The 18,024-nt window shown below is 43.2% G+C and overlaps 1 protein-coding gene across 3 annotated transcripts in view; it reads left to right on the top strand.

Annotated features, from left to right (window-relative positions):
- The window catches only part of ACOT11 (acyl-CoA thioesterase 11), a 23,874-nt gene extending 6,680 nt beyond the window's left edge, over window positions 1–17,194 (top strand). For 2 of the 3 annotated variants that reach the window (XM_069737878.1, XM_069737879.1), the window contains exons 6-17: window positions 305–406; window positions 558–693; window positions 1,119–1,278; window positions 1,528–1,647; window positions 8,428–8,575; window positions 8,791–8,846; window positions 9,815–9,881; window positions 9,954–10,037; window positions 13,334–13,467; window positions 13,546–13,677; window positions 13,754–13,877; window positions 15,881–16,607. In XM_069737878.1, the coding sequence (XP_069593979.1) occupies window positions 305–406; window positions 558–693; window positions 1,119–1,278; window positions 1,528–1,647; window positions 8,428–8,575; window positions 8,791–8,846; window positions 9,815–9,881; window positions 9,954–10,037; window positions 13,334–13,467; window positions 13,546–13,677; window positions 13,754–13,877; window positions 15,881–16,024 (1,407 nt within the window). In that variant the 3' untranslated portion in view covers window positions 16,025–16,607. Of the gene's footprint in view, window positions 1–304; window positions 407–557; window positions 694–1,118; window positions 1,279–1,527; window positions 1,648–8,427; window positions 8,576–8,790; window positions 8,847–9,814; window positions 9,882–9,953; window positions 10,038–13,333; window positions 13,468–13,545; window positions 13,678–13,753; window positions 13,878–15,880 lie in introns of all 3 variants that reach the window. The other variant, XM_069737877.1, reaches the window with a different exon arrangement.
- Window positions 17,195–18,024: the final 830 nt, after the last annotated feature.

The following is an 18,024-nucleotide window of genomic DNA, read 5'->3' on the forward strand; positions in this document are numbered from 1 at the left end:
TAAGTATCCCTAAAATCAGTGTTTTGGGGTGTTATTTGTCTGATGTGTATGGTCCTCCTGAAAGGGGTATAAATGTAATCATATTTAAATGTTTCATTTATTAATTTCAGTTTCTCAGCCATTGTCCTTCTCCATCACGACTAGCGTTTAGACAGAGGAGGGCTTAGAGATTGAAATGATCAGTCGGCCCCCTGACACGCCGCTCAGATCACGTGCCGACACAGGAAACGGCGTCTTGTTTAGGACATAAATCAGAAAAGCCTGTAGCTGATGATCATGTCGTTGTATGTCATTTACCCTTTAGGTTGGTATTCATGTCACCTCGGAAGACTTGTGTAATGGAAACGAATGGAAAGTGTGTCAGGCATTTGCAACTTTTGTTGCACAACCGCAAGGCAACAAAAAGGTAAGATCATAAAAAGTGATATCAATTCTATCATCGTTAGTGTAATAAAAATAATTATAATAAATGCCCCGGTTAATATCTCTCAATCATGACTTCTGTGGTATGGCACTCCATCCTAGATCATGTTCTTTGATGTCTTGTATGTCTGTAGGTGAAGCTAAAACCGGTGACGCCGGCCAGTGAAGAAGAGAACCTGGAGCACAGTATTGCTGCTGAAAGACGTCGTATGAGATTAGTCCATACTGACAATATAAAGGACCTGCTGACCCGGAGTACGCAGACCGATGGTATGTTAGATCAGCATCTGTTTTGGGCGTTCTTTTGGCTTTCTGGCCAATGCCACTTGATCATGCGCAGGGCAGGATAAGCTATTGATGTCCAAAGTGGACAAATCGTCCAAACTCTCTGGACATCTAATATATATGAAATGTTCGGTTAATGTTCCTTAGCCAATGTCAGAGGGAAAAAGGATTGGGCAAGTTGACATTGAACTTTTCAACATGCCCAGTTGTCTTTCTATTATGGGAGATGCCACCTTGACTGTCCAGCAGCGGCTTACTCCCTTCTTCCCATTCAGAGCTCGTGTGCTTGGCCTAGTTGAGCGCCTATATGTGAGCGATGGTGAGGATTGGGAGAAATAGCTACTGTTGGTTAAAAATTTCATTGTTCTAGAAAGCAGAATGTAATATATTTTCGAATATATGAACCATAGAAAGGAGCAAAGAAAAAGGGACGAATGGAGGAGTTCCTGCCGAGAAGACTCGTGTGGAAAGTGTTGAACTGGTACTGCCTCCCCATGCAAACCATCAGGGCAATACTTTTGGTGGGCAGATAATGGCATGGATGGAGAATATTGCCACAATAGCTGCCAGGTATGAACCAGGGATTTATAATCTGTTTTTCTTGATAATACGTTGTGATGACTATTTTGGCACACCGGAGCCATTGATGGCTAGCTTTTCAGTATTGTCCACATAGATTGTACATGACTACCAATATATGTGATACAATCTTGCATTATTTTCTTTAATTTTGGCATATATTGTCCTTCTAGTACCATTAAGTACTAGTTTGATCATTTTATCTTTCTCAGTAACAAACTGATTTTCTGATTTACACAGCCGACTTTGTCATGCTCACCCAACATTAAAGATAATTGAAATGTTCCATTTTCGAGGACCTTCACAAGTCGGGGACCGATTGATCCTGAAGGCCATTGTCAACAATGCCTTTAAAGACAGGTCAGTAACAAATAAGATATACCTGGAAGGACTTGGTCATAGTAAGATAATTTTAATTTTGCATCCAGTAATGGAAAATGTTAGAAAATTGTCTGCAGCTATCAATATTATTATTATTATTATTTATTGTTATAGCGCCATTTATTCCATGGCGCTTTACATGTGAGGAGGGGTATACATAATAAAAATAAGTACAATAATCTTAAACAATACAAGTCACAACTGGTACATGAGGAGAGAGGACCCTGCCCGCGAGGGCTTACAATCTACAAGGGATGGGTGAGGATACAGTAGGCGAGGGTATAGCTGGTTGTGCAGCAGTTTGGTCAATCGGTGGTTACTGCAGGTTGTAGGCTTGTTGGAAGAGGTGGGTCTTCAGGCTCTTTTTGAAGGTTTCAATGGTAGGTGAGAGTCTGATGTGTTGGGGTAGAGGGTTCCAGAGTAGGGGTGATGCGCGAGAGAAATCTTGTATGTGATTGTGGGAAGAGGAGATAAGAGGGGAGTAGGGAAGATCTTGTGAGGATCGAAGGTTGCGTGCAGGTAAGTACCGGGAGGCGAGGTCACAGATGTATGGAGGAGACAGGTTGTGGATGGCTTTGTATGTCATGGTTAGGGTTTTGTACTGGAGTCTCTGGGCACTGGGGAGCCAGTGAAGGGATTGACAGAGGGGAGAAGCTGGGGAATAGCGGGGGGACAGGTGGATTAGTCGGGCAGCAGAGTTTAGAATAGATTGGAGGGGTGCGAGAGTGTTCGAGGGGAGGCCACAGAGCAGGAGGTTGCAGTAGTCAAGGCAAGAGATGATGAGGGCATGCACTAGGGTTTTTGCAGATTCTTGGTTGAGGAGTGAACGGATTCGTGAAATATTTTTGAGTTGAAGTCGGCAGGAAGTGGAAAGGGCTTGGATATGTGGTTTGAATAGTTTGAAGAGAACCTGGAGCACAGTATTGCTGCTGAAAGACGTCGTATGAGATTAGTCCATACTGACAATATAAAGGACCTGCTGACCGGAAGTACGCAGACCGATGGTATGTGTTAGATCAGCATCTGTTTTGGGCGTTCTTTTGGCTTTCTGGCCAATGCCAGTAAAGCTAGTAATATTTGTTAATTTCGATGGCTACTGGTAATAGATGAGTACTAGAGTGGAGCAAAAAAGATTTTCAGGACCCCGGTTTGGCAGCCATGTCAATACTCCATGATAGCCGGACCAGAGCCCTGTGAACTTTCTCAGATGATACTTGAATTCCGGCATTAAGGACGACTTTTACATTTACAAGGTTCTGAATTGCATCGCACCTTGGTTTTATGGTGTCATGCCATAATGTCATGAAAGTCTTGTAAATTCCAGAGGCACCCATGATGCTGGCATTTGAATGCTGCCTTAGGAAGTTTGCAGGACTTTGGTCTGACCACCTTGGAGTACCAATGTGAATGCTGTACCAGGGTCCGGCAAATATTTTTGCTCGACTCTTATGGGTTAATTATTCTCAAGTGGGTTTAAGACCTGGGAGTATACCGGGTGGTCACCATGGGCCACCTAATGTGGGCTATGAATCTGAAGTAAGACGTGCCCTCAGAAGGCACCCATAAATTACAGGAGGATAGGACTCTTGATAGGCAGGAAACACTATTAGCACACACTTTTATTTAGTTTGACAGTTTGTCTAAGCTTCTATTTTTTTCTTCTGCTAACAATCGGGCTGGGTGTTTGGTGTTCTTTTTCAAAGTCCTTTATGGTGTAGGTGAAATGATATAGTCATCAGGTTACGCATCCATTTTCCACCCAGCTACTACTATGAGGGGGCAGCCACATCTAGACTTTTGAACTTTGGGGGTGCGTGGGTGGCAGTCTAAATGCTAGAGCACAAATATGTCATTTAGTCGAGAGGTCGCTACTAGTCTCTGACACTGGTGGCGTCCTGCAGTTTTGAGGATTAGGCAATCACTTGGTGGCCCTTTGTTCTTTTGGTATGACACTCTCTTGGTTTTTCTGAGTAAAGGTACCGTCACACTTAGCGACGCTGCAGCGATACCGACAACGATCCGGATCGCTGCAGCGTCGCTGTTTGGTCGCTGGAGAGCTGTCACACAGACAGCTCTCCAGCGACCAACGATCCCGAGGTCCCCGGTAACCAGGGTAAACATCGGGTAACTAAGCGCAGGGCCGCGCTTAGTAACCCGATGTTTACCCTGGTTACCAGCGTAAAAAAACAAACACTACATACTTACATTCAGCTGTCTGTCCCTTGCCGTCTGGTTCCTGCACTGACTGCTGGCCGTAAAGTGAAAGTGAAAGCACAGCACAGCGGTGAGTCACACAGCGGTGACTCACCGCTGTGGCTGTGCTCTGCTTTCACTACGGCCAGCAGTCAGTGCAGGAACCAGACGGCAAGGGACAGACAGCTGAATGTAAGTATGTACTGTTTGTTTTTTTACGCTGGTAACCAGGGTAAACAGCGGGTTACTAAGCACGGCCCTGCGCTTAGTTACCCGATGTTTACCCTGGTTACCAGTGAAGACATCGCTGAATCGGTGTCACACACGCCGATTCAGCGATGTCTACGGGGAGTCCAGCGACGAAATAAAGTTCTGGACTTTCTTCCCCGACCAGTGATCTCCCAGCAGGGGCCTGATCGCTGCTGCCTGTCACACTGGACGATATCGCTAGCGAGGACGCTGCAACGTCACGGATCGCTAGCGATATCGTCTAGTGTGACAGTACCTTAAGCAAAATTACAATCCTGGGATCTCAAATATAAGACATAATATCAAAATATTTAGTTTACAGTTGGCGAAACTATCAAGTGTTCCATATTGTTGATATTTATAGTTCCTGTGTACAACACACTTGTAAGAGAATATTGCAATGATTGACATGTATATAATATCTATACAATTAAACTTGTTCTTATCCAAAACCAGAACAACCAGTTTTGTTCATCAGAAGCACAATCCTAAGGAACCTGATCTACTGTTGTTTAAATAGCTAAAGAAATACATATACCTACCCAGGTGTAAGTTACCGCTTAGGTTGTGCCTTTTCATTAAAGGGAACCTGTCAGCAGGATTTAGCACAGTAACCTACAGACAGTGTCAGGTCGACATCATTATTGTCACGCACAGTGTAGGAAAGACTAAGTGCAACAAGAAGGGATGAGGGGAAGGGAGGCCAACATGAGGGAAGGGGGGAGTAGAGACCCTTAAAGTCACCCTGTCTGTCCTAAACAACCCTATATAGGTTCTGCACCTATCGCTGAGCAGGAACCTAATCCCTTCCTTACCCTAATGATAAGCCCTGCATAGGAAAGGACAGGAAGAGCACTAGTCAATTCCCACTACCACTAGAGATAGCTGGGGTAGACAAACAAGGGGAACCCTTATCTTGAGAAGACTCAGAGGTGAAACACAGACTTCCTTCATCAGCACCAAAGAGGATGATAGCAGGTCAGTGAGGGATCAACAACCTGTCAGCAGTCTTCATTATGAATACCTAACATGCAGCCCCCCCCCCCTGACCGCCCCATTGCACGAGCATGTCATTAACTCAAAACTGAAAATAAAGATTAAACAACAACCACAAGACGGATTTCATCAATCAAGGTACCATTTTAATCAGTATCACGGCGCCATCCTGACACTGTCTGTAGGTTACTGTGTACAATCCTGCTGACAGGTTAGCTTTAAGTCCTCAAAATGGCTATTGCCAATTGTGTTTTTTTGTGCATATTGTCCTGCAATCGAATAGATTGTTTTGTCCTTGACCTAATTAGAGAAAACTCTGTTGGTGAACTTTATCCTACAGTAAATTCACCTCATACATCTGAAGCTTGTGCAAAGAACAAGGTCATTTGAGATAAATCTTTGCAGACGAGAACATTTATGCTTTTATTGCTTTGCTTTTGATATCTCCATTACAGATGGAAAACTCGAACAAAGTATATTGTTCCTGGGGTGTGCAGAGTGTTTTCCAGAGACACGACTGACAAATAGTTTACCTGCTGTCACATTAAGGCCTCATTCAGACGTCCCTGACTTTTGTATGTGTTTTATCAGTGCCCTTCACAGATGGAGCATATACCCATTATACTGTGGGGCTGTTCACATACTCATTCTTTTTTGCAGACCGAAAAAAAAAGAAACTTGAGACATGTCTCAGATCAAAATCGTCAATTCAAGTCTACGTCTACATCAGTAGTAAACTCGGAAAACACTCAGAAAAAAAAGTAATATAAAGTCACACCAGGAATGGACAAATTATTGTAAAACCAGCCTGATTTTTCTAGCAGCCTGGTCATACAAATGTCAACAGAAGGCAAACATAAAATTTCTTTTCTATAGAAGTTCGAATTACCCAACAAGTTAGATGCACATTGTTTGTCAGGCAATCCCCTCATGTTTGTGGCTGTCTAATAGCTGCGAAACATGCGGCAGCGGGGACTCGAACATGTCACCCGCGATAATCGGGGCATACCCGAGCACCCTAGGCGAACTCGAGTAACGAGCGCTTGCGCTCATCACTACTTTTAACCACTTGGCGCTTTTGGAAACCTGAAGTAGTTAATAGTCGCTCAAAAGAACATGTGAACAACAAGTCATTTTTACATAGAAATACCTATTCTCATAGGCACTTTTTTTTGTATTTGTTTTGGGGGCGACCTGCTGGGAAAAAAAGACGGTGTACTAAAAAACAAAATAAAGAGTGTAGTGAAATATGTGTGTGTGTGTGTGTGTGTGTGTATATGTATATATATATATATATATATATATATATATATATATATATATGTATATGTGTAGTGACATATGTCTAGGGTTATACGTGTGACTAGTGATAATGTAACATCTGTCCTGAAGGCAAGTCGCACCTAGGTGTTAATAGGTACTTCCTTGGAACTAGTAGAAATTGTGTCTCCATATCTCACCAGGAGGTCTACCTAGGGCCAAGAAGAGAGCTAACATTTGGCACCTCCTAGGTCTTGGAGTGGAGATGCTAATTGCGGCCTGAGGGTTAGCTATTCCTGGGAACCATCTCACAAGTGTCTCCAGAAGAAAATAATATATATTCATTAGGAGAGCGGCTGTGCCCAATCAAACAGACCGCAATTATGATATTAACCTGGGGGGCCAGTCTAGAAACCTGACCTCAGACCAAAGTTATAAATTTAGGCTGCAGACAGAGAATTGTGTTCACATAATGGGGGCAGCCTGAGAAGCTGGTGTGATCCAATCTACATTCGTCGTACCCTCAGGGAGCAGAAGCAACTACCAGTTAATTTCTGTAAATTCTCCTCTTTATTTTATACTGTTTTGCATAAGTTGTATGTCTTTTTATTATCATATTTGTATACCTTTTTCTTATTGTAAGCATTGAACCTTTTGTTATTAAAGTATAAAACTTTAACAAGTTGAACCTTGAATGTTCTAAAAGAATCCATAGCCTAAGGTGTGTGAGCCTTGTGAGTGATAAACATATTTTTATTAGTAATAAACACACCAGCGCTTACTGGACCAGAATAGAACCCCTTGCAGTTGGACTCAAAAACAGGTAAACGCCACCCCTGATATAAATACTAAATAGGAAAAAATAGAGACCGCGCATAGGGAGGACACTGGGAAAAGAAGAAATGTGGCAAAACAACAAATACAAGGTCGTAGATAGGTCCCAAAGAATCCCCTAAATAATCCCCTAAATCGGAGAAAAACCCCCCTAAACAGGTAAACAGCCACCAAAGATAACTAATGGGATAATACAGACATATAAGCAAAAATGCTCCAGGCTCACATAAACAGGCAAAGCCCACAACTATATATATAATATAACTGTACCTGTAGCTTCTGAGTGTCACATGGGGGAGTAGTAGATGTGCCAGGCACTATGGCTGTATACCAGATCGTGATACAGGCACCAGTGGGCCCAATGTGGAGCTGGATGTGGCGCTGCAAGGTGAGGTGACCACCGTCAGATGCGGAGATACGGTGGGGGTCTGCAGGTATCCGGTGCGGGGCTGCACGCGGGGGAAGCAGGGAGGCTGCGTAGAGCCAGGGAGAGCCCCGGCCGGTGGCGTCCCTGGATACAAGCGCGAGCAAGATGGCCGACAAAGCAAGGGACTGAGCGTGTGACGTCACCGCTTGAGAACTACGGAGCGGCGCTAGGGTCAAGATTGAAACCAACGCGTTTCAAAGGAACAGCGTCCTTCTTCGTCAGGGTTACCTAGCACCGGTGGCTCCGAGGAATATATGCTCAATCCCTGTCAATCAAAAGAGGTCCCGCCCCCCACCCCATATAATGGATGATAGATACGTGCCTGCATAAATCTATAGTATAGCAACTAGCAATATGTGCGGTAGTAACCGCTGGGTTACTTGTATTTGTACGACCTTGTATTTGTTGTTTTGCCACATTTCATATTTTTATTAGTATTATTAGTTCCGGGACTCATCGCCCGTGTATTCGGTGAGTGGTGGCAGCATGTATGAGCGGGTGTGTGGCCTGGGTCGGTGTGTGATTTATGCTCCCATTACAGCATAGGACAGAGGTTGAATGCTGGACTTAGAGTGGGGAGATAGATTAACCCTTGCAGGCACAACCCCAAGTCACGTGTGAGAGCAGGCACGTTATGAATATGTGACACCACGGAGAAGGGATGCGTGACAAAGAGTATCTGTTAAATTCTAGATTGGAGATTTTGCTTTGGCAAAAGGACTACAATTTCCAGCAAGCTCTGTGCTTTTCTGAACCCAAATAACTACTATTGGGAAATGTATATGGTCGTTGTTTTGCAGTATGGAGGTTGGCGTCTGCGTTGAAGCCTTTTGCCACGACGTGTGTGTACCCAGAAGGCATATAAACAGCGCTTTCATGACTTTCATGGTTCTTGATGAAAACAATCACCCATGTATTCTTCCTCGCATGAAACCGGAGTCATCAGGGGTAAGTGATTGTTCCAAAGGTTCCCGGGTAATTTAAGACCTCGGCCTTATGTTACATCTACCATTTTTTCTGTATTTGGCCAAAAACCTTCTATACTTATTAGTTATCCATTTTAAGGTGCCTACCTGCTTTTCCATTTTATTTAGAATTTTATGTTTTGCCTATATAGGACTTTTTTTTCTGTCTCTTTTTTTTTTTTTTTTTTTTTTAAATAGGATGGCGAAAGACGATATCGTGAAGCAATTGCTCGTCGAAAGATTAGACTGGACCGGTAAAGCAAAATCAACACTCGTTGCTATGTATTTTGTTCTAAAGGATAAATTTATCAAAACTGGTTATATAAAACACTTAGAAGTTGCCCATAGCAACCAATCCGATTCCAGCTCTTATGGTTTTCTAGAGGCACTTTAGAAAAGGAAAGAGTGAATGTGATTTATTGCTATGGGCAACACCTTAATTTCTCTATTGCCCCAGGTTGTTTTTTTTTGTTTTTTTTACATGTTGCAGATGAATCAAAACTGTCTAAAATGAAGGTTTTCTTAGTTGCCCATAGCAACCAATCACAGTGGAGCTTTCATTTTACCAGAGCGGTTTAAGAAACAAAAGCTGAGCTCTGATTGGTTGCTATGGGCCTCAATGACACTTTTCTTCTTTTGATAAATCTTTTCCTATTATTTTATATTAAAGTGAATCCCCTCAATATTGTGTGTGTGTGTGGGGGGGGGAATTTGTCCATGATAGCGACACATTTCAATCCTTAGTTACCTAGAATCTCATCAGAGGGATTCGTTACCGTTCAGGGATAAGCCTGAGAATATTTATGGTTCTGTCCCATTGTGGAACCTGTACACATAGTGGCATCCACCATAACACTTGTCACTGTCCATGGTATATAGGAAGAAAGCTAATGTGAATTAGGCCAATGCCAGGGCTCCAAAATAGTCTGCCCACCCTTACATCTTGAGATGTGATCTTGTTGATTTTTGGGGGATCTAAAAAATTATTAAAAATCACCTATTGCATAAAAAGCCATTCCAACTGATCTGTATCTTTCCCCGTTTATATCCCAATTCTCCGCCCAGGTGTTATAATGGGTCCTTATATTTCTTTTGTATGGCCAGCCAAGCCCTTGTAGTAGTTAGGTTTATTTGGGGGAGGTGGATTGTAATTATAAAATATTTTCGCCATAATTTGATAAGTTCTACTCTCTCTTAACTACATATTTCTTTGTGTTAATAGCAAATATGTCATCTCCTGCAAACAGTCAGAGGTACCTCTGTCAGTCCCATGGGACCCATGCAATCAGGTAAATGGCTAAACATGAGCAGTCTTCAGTCTCAGTGCCAGAATGTACTGAGCTGTGCATTATGTTTCATAGGTTTATCTCAGCTACAACAACGTTTCTGCCTTGAAAATGTTGGTGTCTAAAACGGACTGGGTCTTGGCCTCAGAAATTAATAAGGTACGTGGCATCAATGTCTTGTTCATTTGTAGTATTTTATTTGATGTAATATATCATAAAGGGAACATGTCATGTTCAGAAATCCAATTTACCTGCAGATATAGCGTTAACCTGGTGGTAAATAGTGTTACGATCAAAGCTGCCTTAGTAGAGCAACGGCTACAGGGAGAAAATGAAGTTATGTCTTCCCTTCTGCTGCTCGCTTCCAATCTTAGGGGCAGTACAGAATGCTACAACAGTCACCGCTCACTATACAGTGAAGGCAGTGTAATGATTCCCTGACAGTTTGATTGACATTCTGCTAAATGTTGCCATGCGGTTACATTAAAAATGTTGATTCATTTAGTTTTTACAGGTTATTAGTTTACTGGCAAACTTTTGCCTGCAGAATACATTCACTGAGGACCTGTCAGTGAGCTTGTTCTGTTGGGGAAGTTGTACTTCTTTTATCCGTCTTTTTCAATTTGCAACACATGGTCATAAATTGGCTAAAAGGATCTCAAAATAAAGACAGATAAGAGTTGCGATATATCATCAGAACAGCTCACTGACAGGTTCATGGTTCACATGAAAGACAAAATTTTTCATGGAACCCAGTTGCAAAAATATTATATACAGTGGGGCAAAAAAGTATTTAGTCAGTCAGCAATAGTGCAAGTTCCACCACTTAAAAAGATGAGAGGCGTCTGTAATTTACATCATAGGTAGATCTCAACTATGGGAGACAAACTGAGAAAAAAAAATCCAGAAAATCACATTGTCTGTTTTTTAACATTTTATTTGCATATTATGGTGGAAAATAAGTATTTGGTCAGAAACAAACAATCAAGATTTCTGGCTCTCACAGACCTGTAACTTCTTCTTTAAGAGTCTCCTCTTTCCTCCACTCATTACCTGTAGTAATGGCACCTGTTTAAACTTGTTATCAGTATAAAAAGACACCTGTGCACACCCTCAAACAGTCTGACTCCAAACTCCACTATGGTGAAGACCAAAGAGCTGTCAAAGGACACCAGAAACAAAATTGTAGCCCTGCACCAGGCTGGGAAGACTGAATCTGCAATAGCCAACCAGCTTGGAGTGAAGAAATCAACAGTGGGAGCAATAATTAGAAAATGGAAGACATACAAGACCACTGATAATCTCCCTCGATCTGGGGCTCCACGCAAAATCCCACCCCGTGGGGTCAGAATGATCACAAGAACGGTGAGCAAAAATCCCAGAACCATGCGGGGAGACCTAGTGAATGAACTGCAGAGAGCTGGGACCAATGTAACAAGGCCTACCATAAGTAACACACTACGCCACCATGGACTCAGATCCTGCAGTGCCAGACGTGTCCCACTGCTTAAGCCAGTACATGTCCGGGCCCGTCTGAAGTTTGCTAGAGAGCACTTGGATGATCCAGAGGAGTTTTGGGAGAATGTCCTATGGTCTGATGAAACCAAACTGGAACTGTTTGGTAGAAACACAACTTGTCGTGTTTGGAGGAAAAAGAATACTGACTTGCATCCATCAAACACCATACCTACTGTAAAGCATGGTGGTGGAAACATCATGCTTTGGGGCTGTTTCTCTGCAAAGGGGCCAGGACGACTGATCCGGGTACATGAAAGAATGAATGGGGCCATGTATCGTGAGATTTTGAGTGCAAACCTCCTTCCATCAGCAAGGGCATTGAAGATGAAACGTGGCTGGGTCTTTCAACATGACAATGATCCAAAGCACACCGCCAGGGCAACGAAGGAGTGGCTTCGTAAGAAGCATTTCAAGGTCCTGGAGTGGCCTAGCCAGTCTCCAGATCTCAACCCTATAGAAAACCTTTGTAGGGAGTTGAAAGTCCATGTTGCCAAGCGAAAAGCCAAAAACATCACTGCTCTAGAGGAGATCTGCATGGAGGAATGGGCCAACATACCAACAACAGTGTGTGGCAACCTTGTGAAGACTTACAGAAAACGTTTGACCTCTGTCATTGCCAACAAAGGATATATTACAAAGTATTGAGATGAAATTTTGTTTCTGACCAAATACTTTTTTTCCACCATAATATGCAAATAAAATGTTAAAAAAACAGACAATGTGATTTTCTGGATTTTTTTTCTCAGTTTGCCTCCCATAGTTGAGGTCTACCTATGATGTAAATTACAGACGCCTCTCATCTTTTTAAGTGGTGGAACTTGCACTATTGCTGACTGACTAAATACTTTTTTGCCCCACTGTATGTACGGTATAGTATTATTATTATTTTTTTTTTTTAAGTAATAAAATTTCTCTTTTCTCTACCCCACCCCGGAAGGTGTCCACGTCCTATAAATTCCTAATATTCTTGATGATCTTTAATAAAACTTGTGGCTCCACAAGAACATTTCTGCAAGAACTATGCAAACCATAAAAGTAGATTGACATAAAGTACAACCATCCAGTTGTAATAGTGTGCAGGTACTGAGTGTGTCACCATGGAACAGACAGACCAACAGTTGAGGGCTTTAATAACAGGAATCAGGTTCTCCTCGCAGGGAGGAAGCAGTAGAATATAACTAACAATGAAACAGTGTAAAAATATGGGAGTCAAAAAGTGTAACAGAATAAAGCAGGATTTCTTGAGAAAAAGAACACTTATCAGTCCGATGAGGACTTGCTTGAAGGGTCGTCTTCTCCAACATAGGCGCCGAGAAACAGCGGCACTTGTCGTCCCTCTGTTGTCCGTGGGCTGAGTAGTCTCTAGGAGCCTGCTGCCTGGGGTTTCGGGAGTTAATGTGATATGCACAGGCTCTGAGTCTTTAGCTTTTACAGCACAGCCTATCCCGGGAAAACGATGGTCTATTATTAAGTCTCCCACCAGGAATCAGGGGTTCTGCACTGATACCGTGGGTACCAGGGGGTCACAATCTCTGCATGGGTACCAGGGGGGTCACAGTCTCTGCACGGGTCAATGTCTCTGTACGGGTCTCAAAGTGCCCCTCCCCAGTCACAGCAGAGTCCGCTTTCAAGTACTCACAAGATGCAGTCTTTCTGGGCAATCTCCCTGTATTTGCCCTCTGACCGGGAGCTCTCTCTCACTCCCCCGGAGCGCAGCTGCGTCCTACTCTGACTGCTGCTCACGCTGCTCTGCTCTGCTCCTTGCGCACTCGCCTTTCCCGCTCTCTGCCCGGCTTCCTTCCTGTCCCAGTCTCTAAGTCTGCCCCCTGGGGAATCTGTAGCACAGCTCAATGGTTCCAGGCATAGAGCCGAGAAGGTAACCGCCCCCGGACTCTTCTTGTGCTTCACCTCCTTACACAGTCTTCTCCTCCACACAGGTTCAGCTGTACACACTGGAGGATGGCAAATTTTTATCCTTTAAGGTAGAAATAATAGTATCCACTGATGCAAGACAAACCTTCAACCTGCTTTCTGATCTGAGCCGTCGCACAGAATGGGACGGATACTATAAGTAAGAGTAGGAGCACAACAATAACAACATTTGCTGTATTCCTCTTCTGCATCTTTATACGCTGTCTGTTGCCTGCAGAGAATGTCAGCTGTTGCAACAAGTGAATGAAGATGATGCTATTTACCATGTAGTCTGCACCGTGAGCAGCACAGATGGCAAATTACAAGATTTTATCATCCTGGCTTCTCGACGACCACCCTGTGATGTTGGGTGAGTTCTGACCCTAAACTAGCTGTCTATTTTGATCATGAACTATAGTATACTGATTGCATGTTTTCTTTCCCAGAGACCCCTACGTTGTAGCGTTTCGCTCCGTTTCCCTTCCCGCACATCCTCCCTGTGATGAGTACACCCGGGGAGAGACTCTCTGTTCTGGATTCTGCATATGGTCACAAGGACCTATGACAAAGGTATTGTTTTTTTATCATTTGGCCTACATGATCAAGCAGGGAGCACCAGTTAGGTAGGATTTTGATATGTGCTTAATTATAAGGGTTGTAAAAGTCACAGCTCTACCAGGGTCCGTCCTACCATTGGTGCAACCTACGTCGCCACTCAGCAACCCAGTAGGTGAGGGGGACCATGTCTACCTCCAATGGGATAGTGGATTAGGGTAAGTTATTGGGCTACAAAGGGCCCATATATTGTTCTTGCTCAGGGGCCCATCTCTGTCTGTGTCTGCTCCTGAGCTGCACCTTCCTATGGCTTCCCTACCACCTGGGGGGGACCGTAGTGCTAGAAGAGACAGGTGACCCATGTATAAATTAGGATCCAAGGGGAAAAGTTTCCTCTTGCGAAGAGTGACATGTCAAGCCAGCATGCCAAGGTGAGGAGACTTTTAAGCCTTGCAATGCTCCTCTGGGAAAAATGCAAATTGTTTCTTCAGAGAGGAAGAAGACTAGAACTCTAGTGCCACCTATTAGAAGTAGCAATGCTAAAAGTCAATATGGACTCTCTAACGAACCTTGTCACATGACTTATGATAAAAGCCAAAACCAAAATCTCAGTTTGCAGACACTGTGTTTCGGGGTACTGCCTCATATCAGTGCAATGTGTGAGATCTGGTTTGGCTGGGTGAGAGGCGTCTGACCGAGATCCAAGAGGTAACGTTTCTCCTTAGGGAGAGTGACATGCTAAGGTGAGGAGACTTTTAAGCCTTGCAATGCTCCTCTGTGAAATATACAAATTATCTCTTCAGAGAGATCCCGGTCAGACGCCTCCCACACAGCCAGACCAGATCTCACGTTTTGCACTGATGAGTGGCAGTACCCCGAAGCACTGTGTCTGCAAACTGAGATTTTGGTTTGGCTTTTATCCTAAGTCATGTGATTAGGCTCAGAGGGTAGATGTTGATTTTTAGTGTTGCTACTTCCAATAGGCGGCAGCAGAGTTCTAGCCCTCTTCCTCTCTGAAGAGACAATTTAGTTATAAATTATGCACTGGCACTTAACATTATGCCTTTGTTAACTTAAAAGTCTCCTCAAACTCTGTTTCCAACTTTTTAAATGCATAACGCGTGCCATATATTTGGCCAAAGAATCAAATTGTATACGGGCAAATAAATAATATACCATAACAAGAAGCAAATTGTGCTTACATGGGGTTTTTGGAGAAAAAGAGCTCAAACTAGGATGGTCCCATTCCCTATTGTGTGAGAATCTATTCAGAATGTCCCTTACCAGACTGGGAATTGGACAAGGGGTAATGGACAGGGTCGAGAAGTCTTTGAAACTCTTCCAAATACCACAGTATGTTTATCTATAACTTTGGAAACGAAAAGGAAGCAATGATTTAAAAAATGTGGTCTCTAAAGTTTTTTTGCACTTGCCAGGGGAAACATGTTCACACACAGTTTTACTGTCAAATTAAATGCAAAGAGCAGGGAGCCGCTTTCCTTGCCCGATAATGGCTGCTTTGCCTGCTGCAGCTGCCGTGACCAGGGCTGGACTGGCCCACCAGAGAACCGGAGAATCCTCCGGTGGGCTCTGGCTTCTTCTTCAGGAGAGTTCATAGTGCAAACCTTGCAGCTGCGATGGGTCTGTTGAATGGGGGAGAAAGGTGGGCCCTCCGAACCAAATCCTCTGGTGGGCCCAATGTTCTTCAGTCTGACACTGGTAGTGACGCTCACATCCATGGTTCTAGTTGATGACTTGCTGCACATTTTAGTACATGGCTACACAACGGTTTCTGCGCCAATATTTTTTGGCAAGGCCAAGAAGGACATCTTCCCAACACAGCTGTTTATTGGCTTCAATTATAACAACGGTGCAGGACACTTTGATATCAGCAAGGGTGGCTGTTGGAGACATTTTGGCCTAATATCGTTAAATGGCCTCTGTCTCTTCTATGGGAGTTTTCTATATGCAAAATATTCTGTTGTAAATTAATATTTACTTTCCATTTTCCTTTTCAGATTTCCTATTACAACCAGTTTACTCCAGGAATTGTCTCACAAGTAACAACCAATATTTCTGGACTGTCTACAGATTTTGCCAACACTTACCAAGCCTGTGAAGAGTTTCTTCTTGCCAATACAAAGGACTCTAACCAGCCATAAAGCTCACATAATGTATCAGTAGACCTATTCTTAAGACCCCCATGCACAATACATCAAAGACAAAGGACCCCGGTAATTTTGCCGTAGCCTCTGACTCTTCCTGATGAAAAATGTTGGGAGAAAGAAGAATCTTGAATGTGGTATTTCAACGCCTGACTCTTTTGTTCTACCAGTAGACAAGCCACCAGTAGACAATGGTTTGTCCTCTGATCTTTGAAAACACATGTATGATCAGCTAAACTGAGTGTGCATATGTATGGGGACGTCAGAGGGAAAAACTGTTGGAGGAACAGCCATCTAAGTTGTATGGGGACCCTTAGATTGGGTATATAACATGTCCATCATCCATCAGACACAAGTCATAAACCACCACTGGTGTTGGGTGAGGAGGAACGCAGCCTAAGAACAGATGGGAAGCCAAAGTTGGTCACAGCTGACATGACGTGCCGTCCTCAGTTCCAGGAGTTTTAGGACATTTTGCACATAAAGCACTTTTCGTTTGTTTTTTTATGTCATTAGTGGGATTTTGACTGTTTTTGAGATGTTGCACAAAATAGAATGAATTTTGCAATCTGTTAATGTTTGAGCATGCAGCGTGTGGTTTTTCGTATACACGTATATTAACCCCTTTCTGACCTCGGACGGGATAGTACGTCCGAGGTCAGAACCCCCGCTTTGATGCGGGCTCCAACGGTGAGCCCGCATCAAAGTCAGGACGTGTCAGCTGTTTTGTACAGCTGACATGTGCCCGCAATAGCGGCGGGTGAAATCGCGATTCACCCGCCGCTATTAACTAGTTAAATGCCGCTGTCAAACGCTGACAGCGGCACTTAACCGGCGCTTCCGGCCGGAAATGAGCGTATCGCTGACCTCCGTCACATGATCGGGGGTCGGCGATGCTTCTGCAGAGTAACCATAGAAATCCTTGAGACCTCTATGGTTACTGATCCCCGGCTAGCTGTGAGCGCCACCCTGTGGTCGGGGCTCATAGCACACCTGCAATTCTGCTGCATAGCAGCGATCTGATGATCGCTGCTATGTAGCAGAGCCGATCGCGTAGTGCCAGCTTCTAGCATGGCAAAAGTTAAAAAAAAAAAAAAAAAAAAGTGAAAAAATTAAAAAAATATATAAAAGTTTAAATCACCCCCCTTTCGCCCCATTCAAAATAAATCAATTAAAAAAAATCAAACCTACACATATTTGGTATTGCCGCGTTCAGAATCGCCCGATCTAGCAATAAAAAAAAGCATTAACCTGAAAAAAAATCGAAACGCCAGAATTACGTTTTTTTGGTCGCCGCAACATTGCATTAAAATGCAATAACGGGCGATCAAAAGAACGTATCTGCACCAAAATGGTATCATTAAAAACGCCAGCTCGGCACGCAAAAAATAAGCCCTCACCCGACCCCAGATCATGAAAAGTGGAGACGCTACGGGTATCGGGAAATGGCGCGATTTTTTTTTTTTTTTAGTAAAGTTTGGATTTTTTTTTTTACCACTTAGATAAAAAATAACCTAGTCATGTTTAGTGTCTATGAACTCGTAATGAATTGGAGAATCCAAATGGCAGGTCAGTTTTAGCATTTAGTGAACCTGGCAAAAAGCCAAACAAAAAACAAGTGTGGGATTGCACTTTTTTTTGCAATTTCACCGCACTTGGAATTTTTTTCCCGTTTTCTAGTACACGACATGCTAAAACCAATGATGTTGTTCAAAAGTACAACTTGTTTAGCAAAAAATAAGCCCTCACATGGCCATATTGATGGAAAAATAAAAAGTTACGTCTCTGGGAAGGAGGGGAGCGAAAAACTAACACGGAAAAAAAACGGAAAATCCCAAGGTCATGAAGGGGTTAAAAGAAGTGACCTGGAACATACTGCATATCTCTTTCCTGAATTACGGTGGCTAAATTATCGTAGCGAAAGAGACTAATGACTATTCTCGTATGAAAAGAAGAAAAGCTGCACTTGCCACGTTCTTGCTTTAAAAGTCCTTTAT

This window comes from Ranitomeya imitator, chromosome 8, assembly GCF_032444005.1.
Source record: "Ranitomeya imitator isolate aRanImi1 chromosome 8, aRanImi1.pri, whole genome shotgun sequence".
In the NCBI taxonomy this organism is placed as follows: domain Eukaryota; kingdom Metazoa; phylum Chordata; class Amphibia; order Anura; family Dendrobatidae; genus Ranitomeya; species Ranitomeya imitator.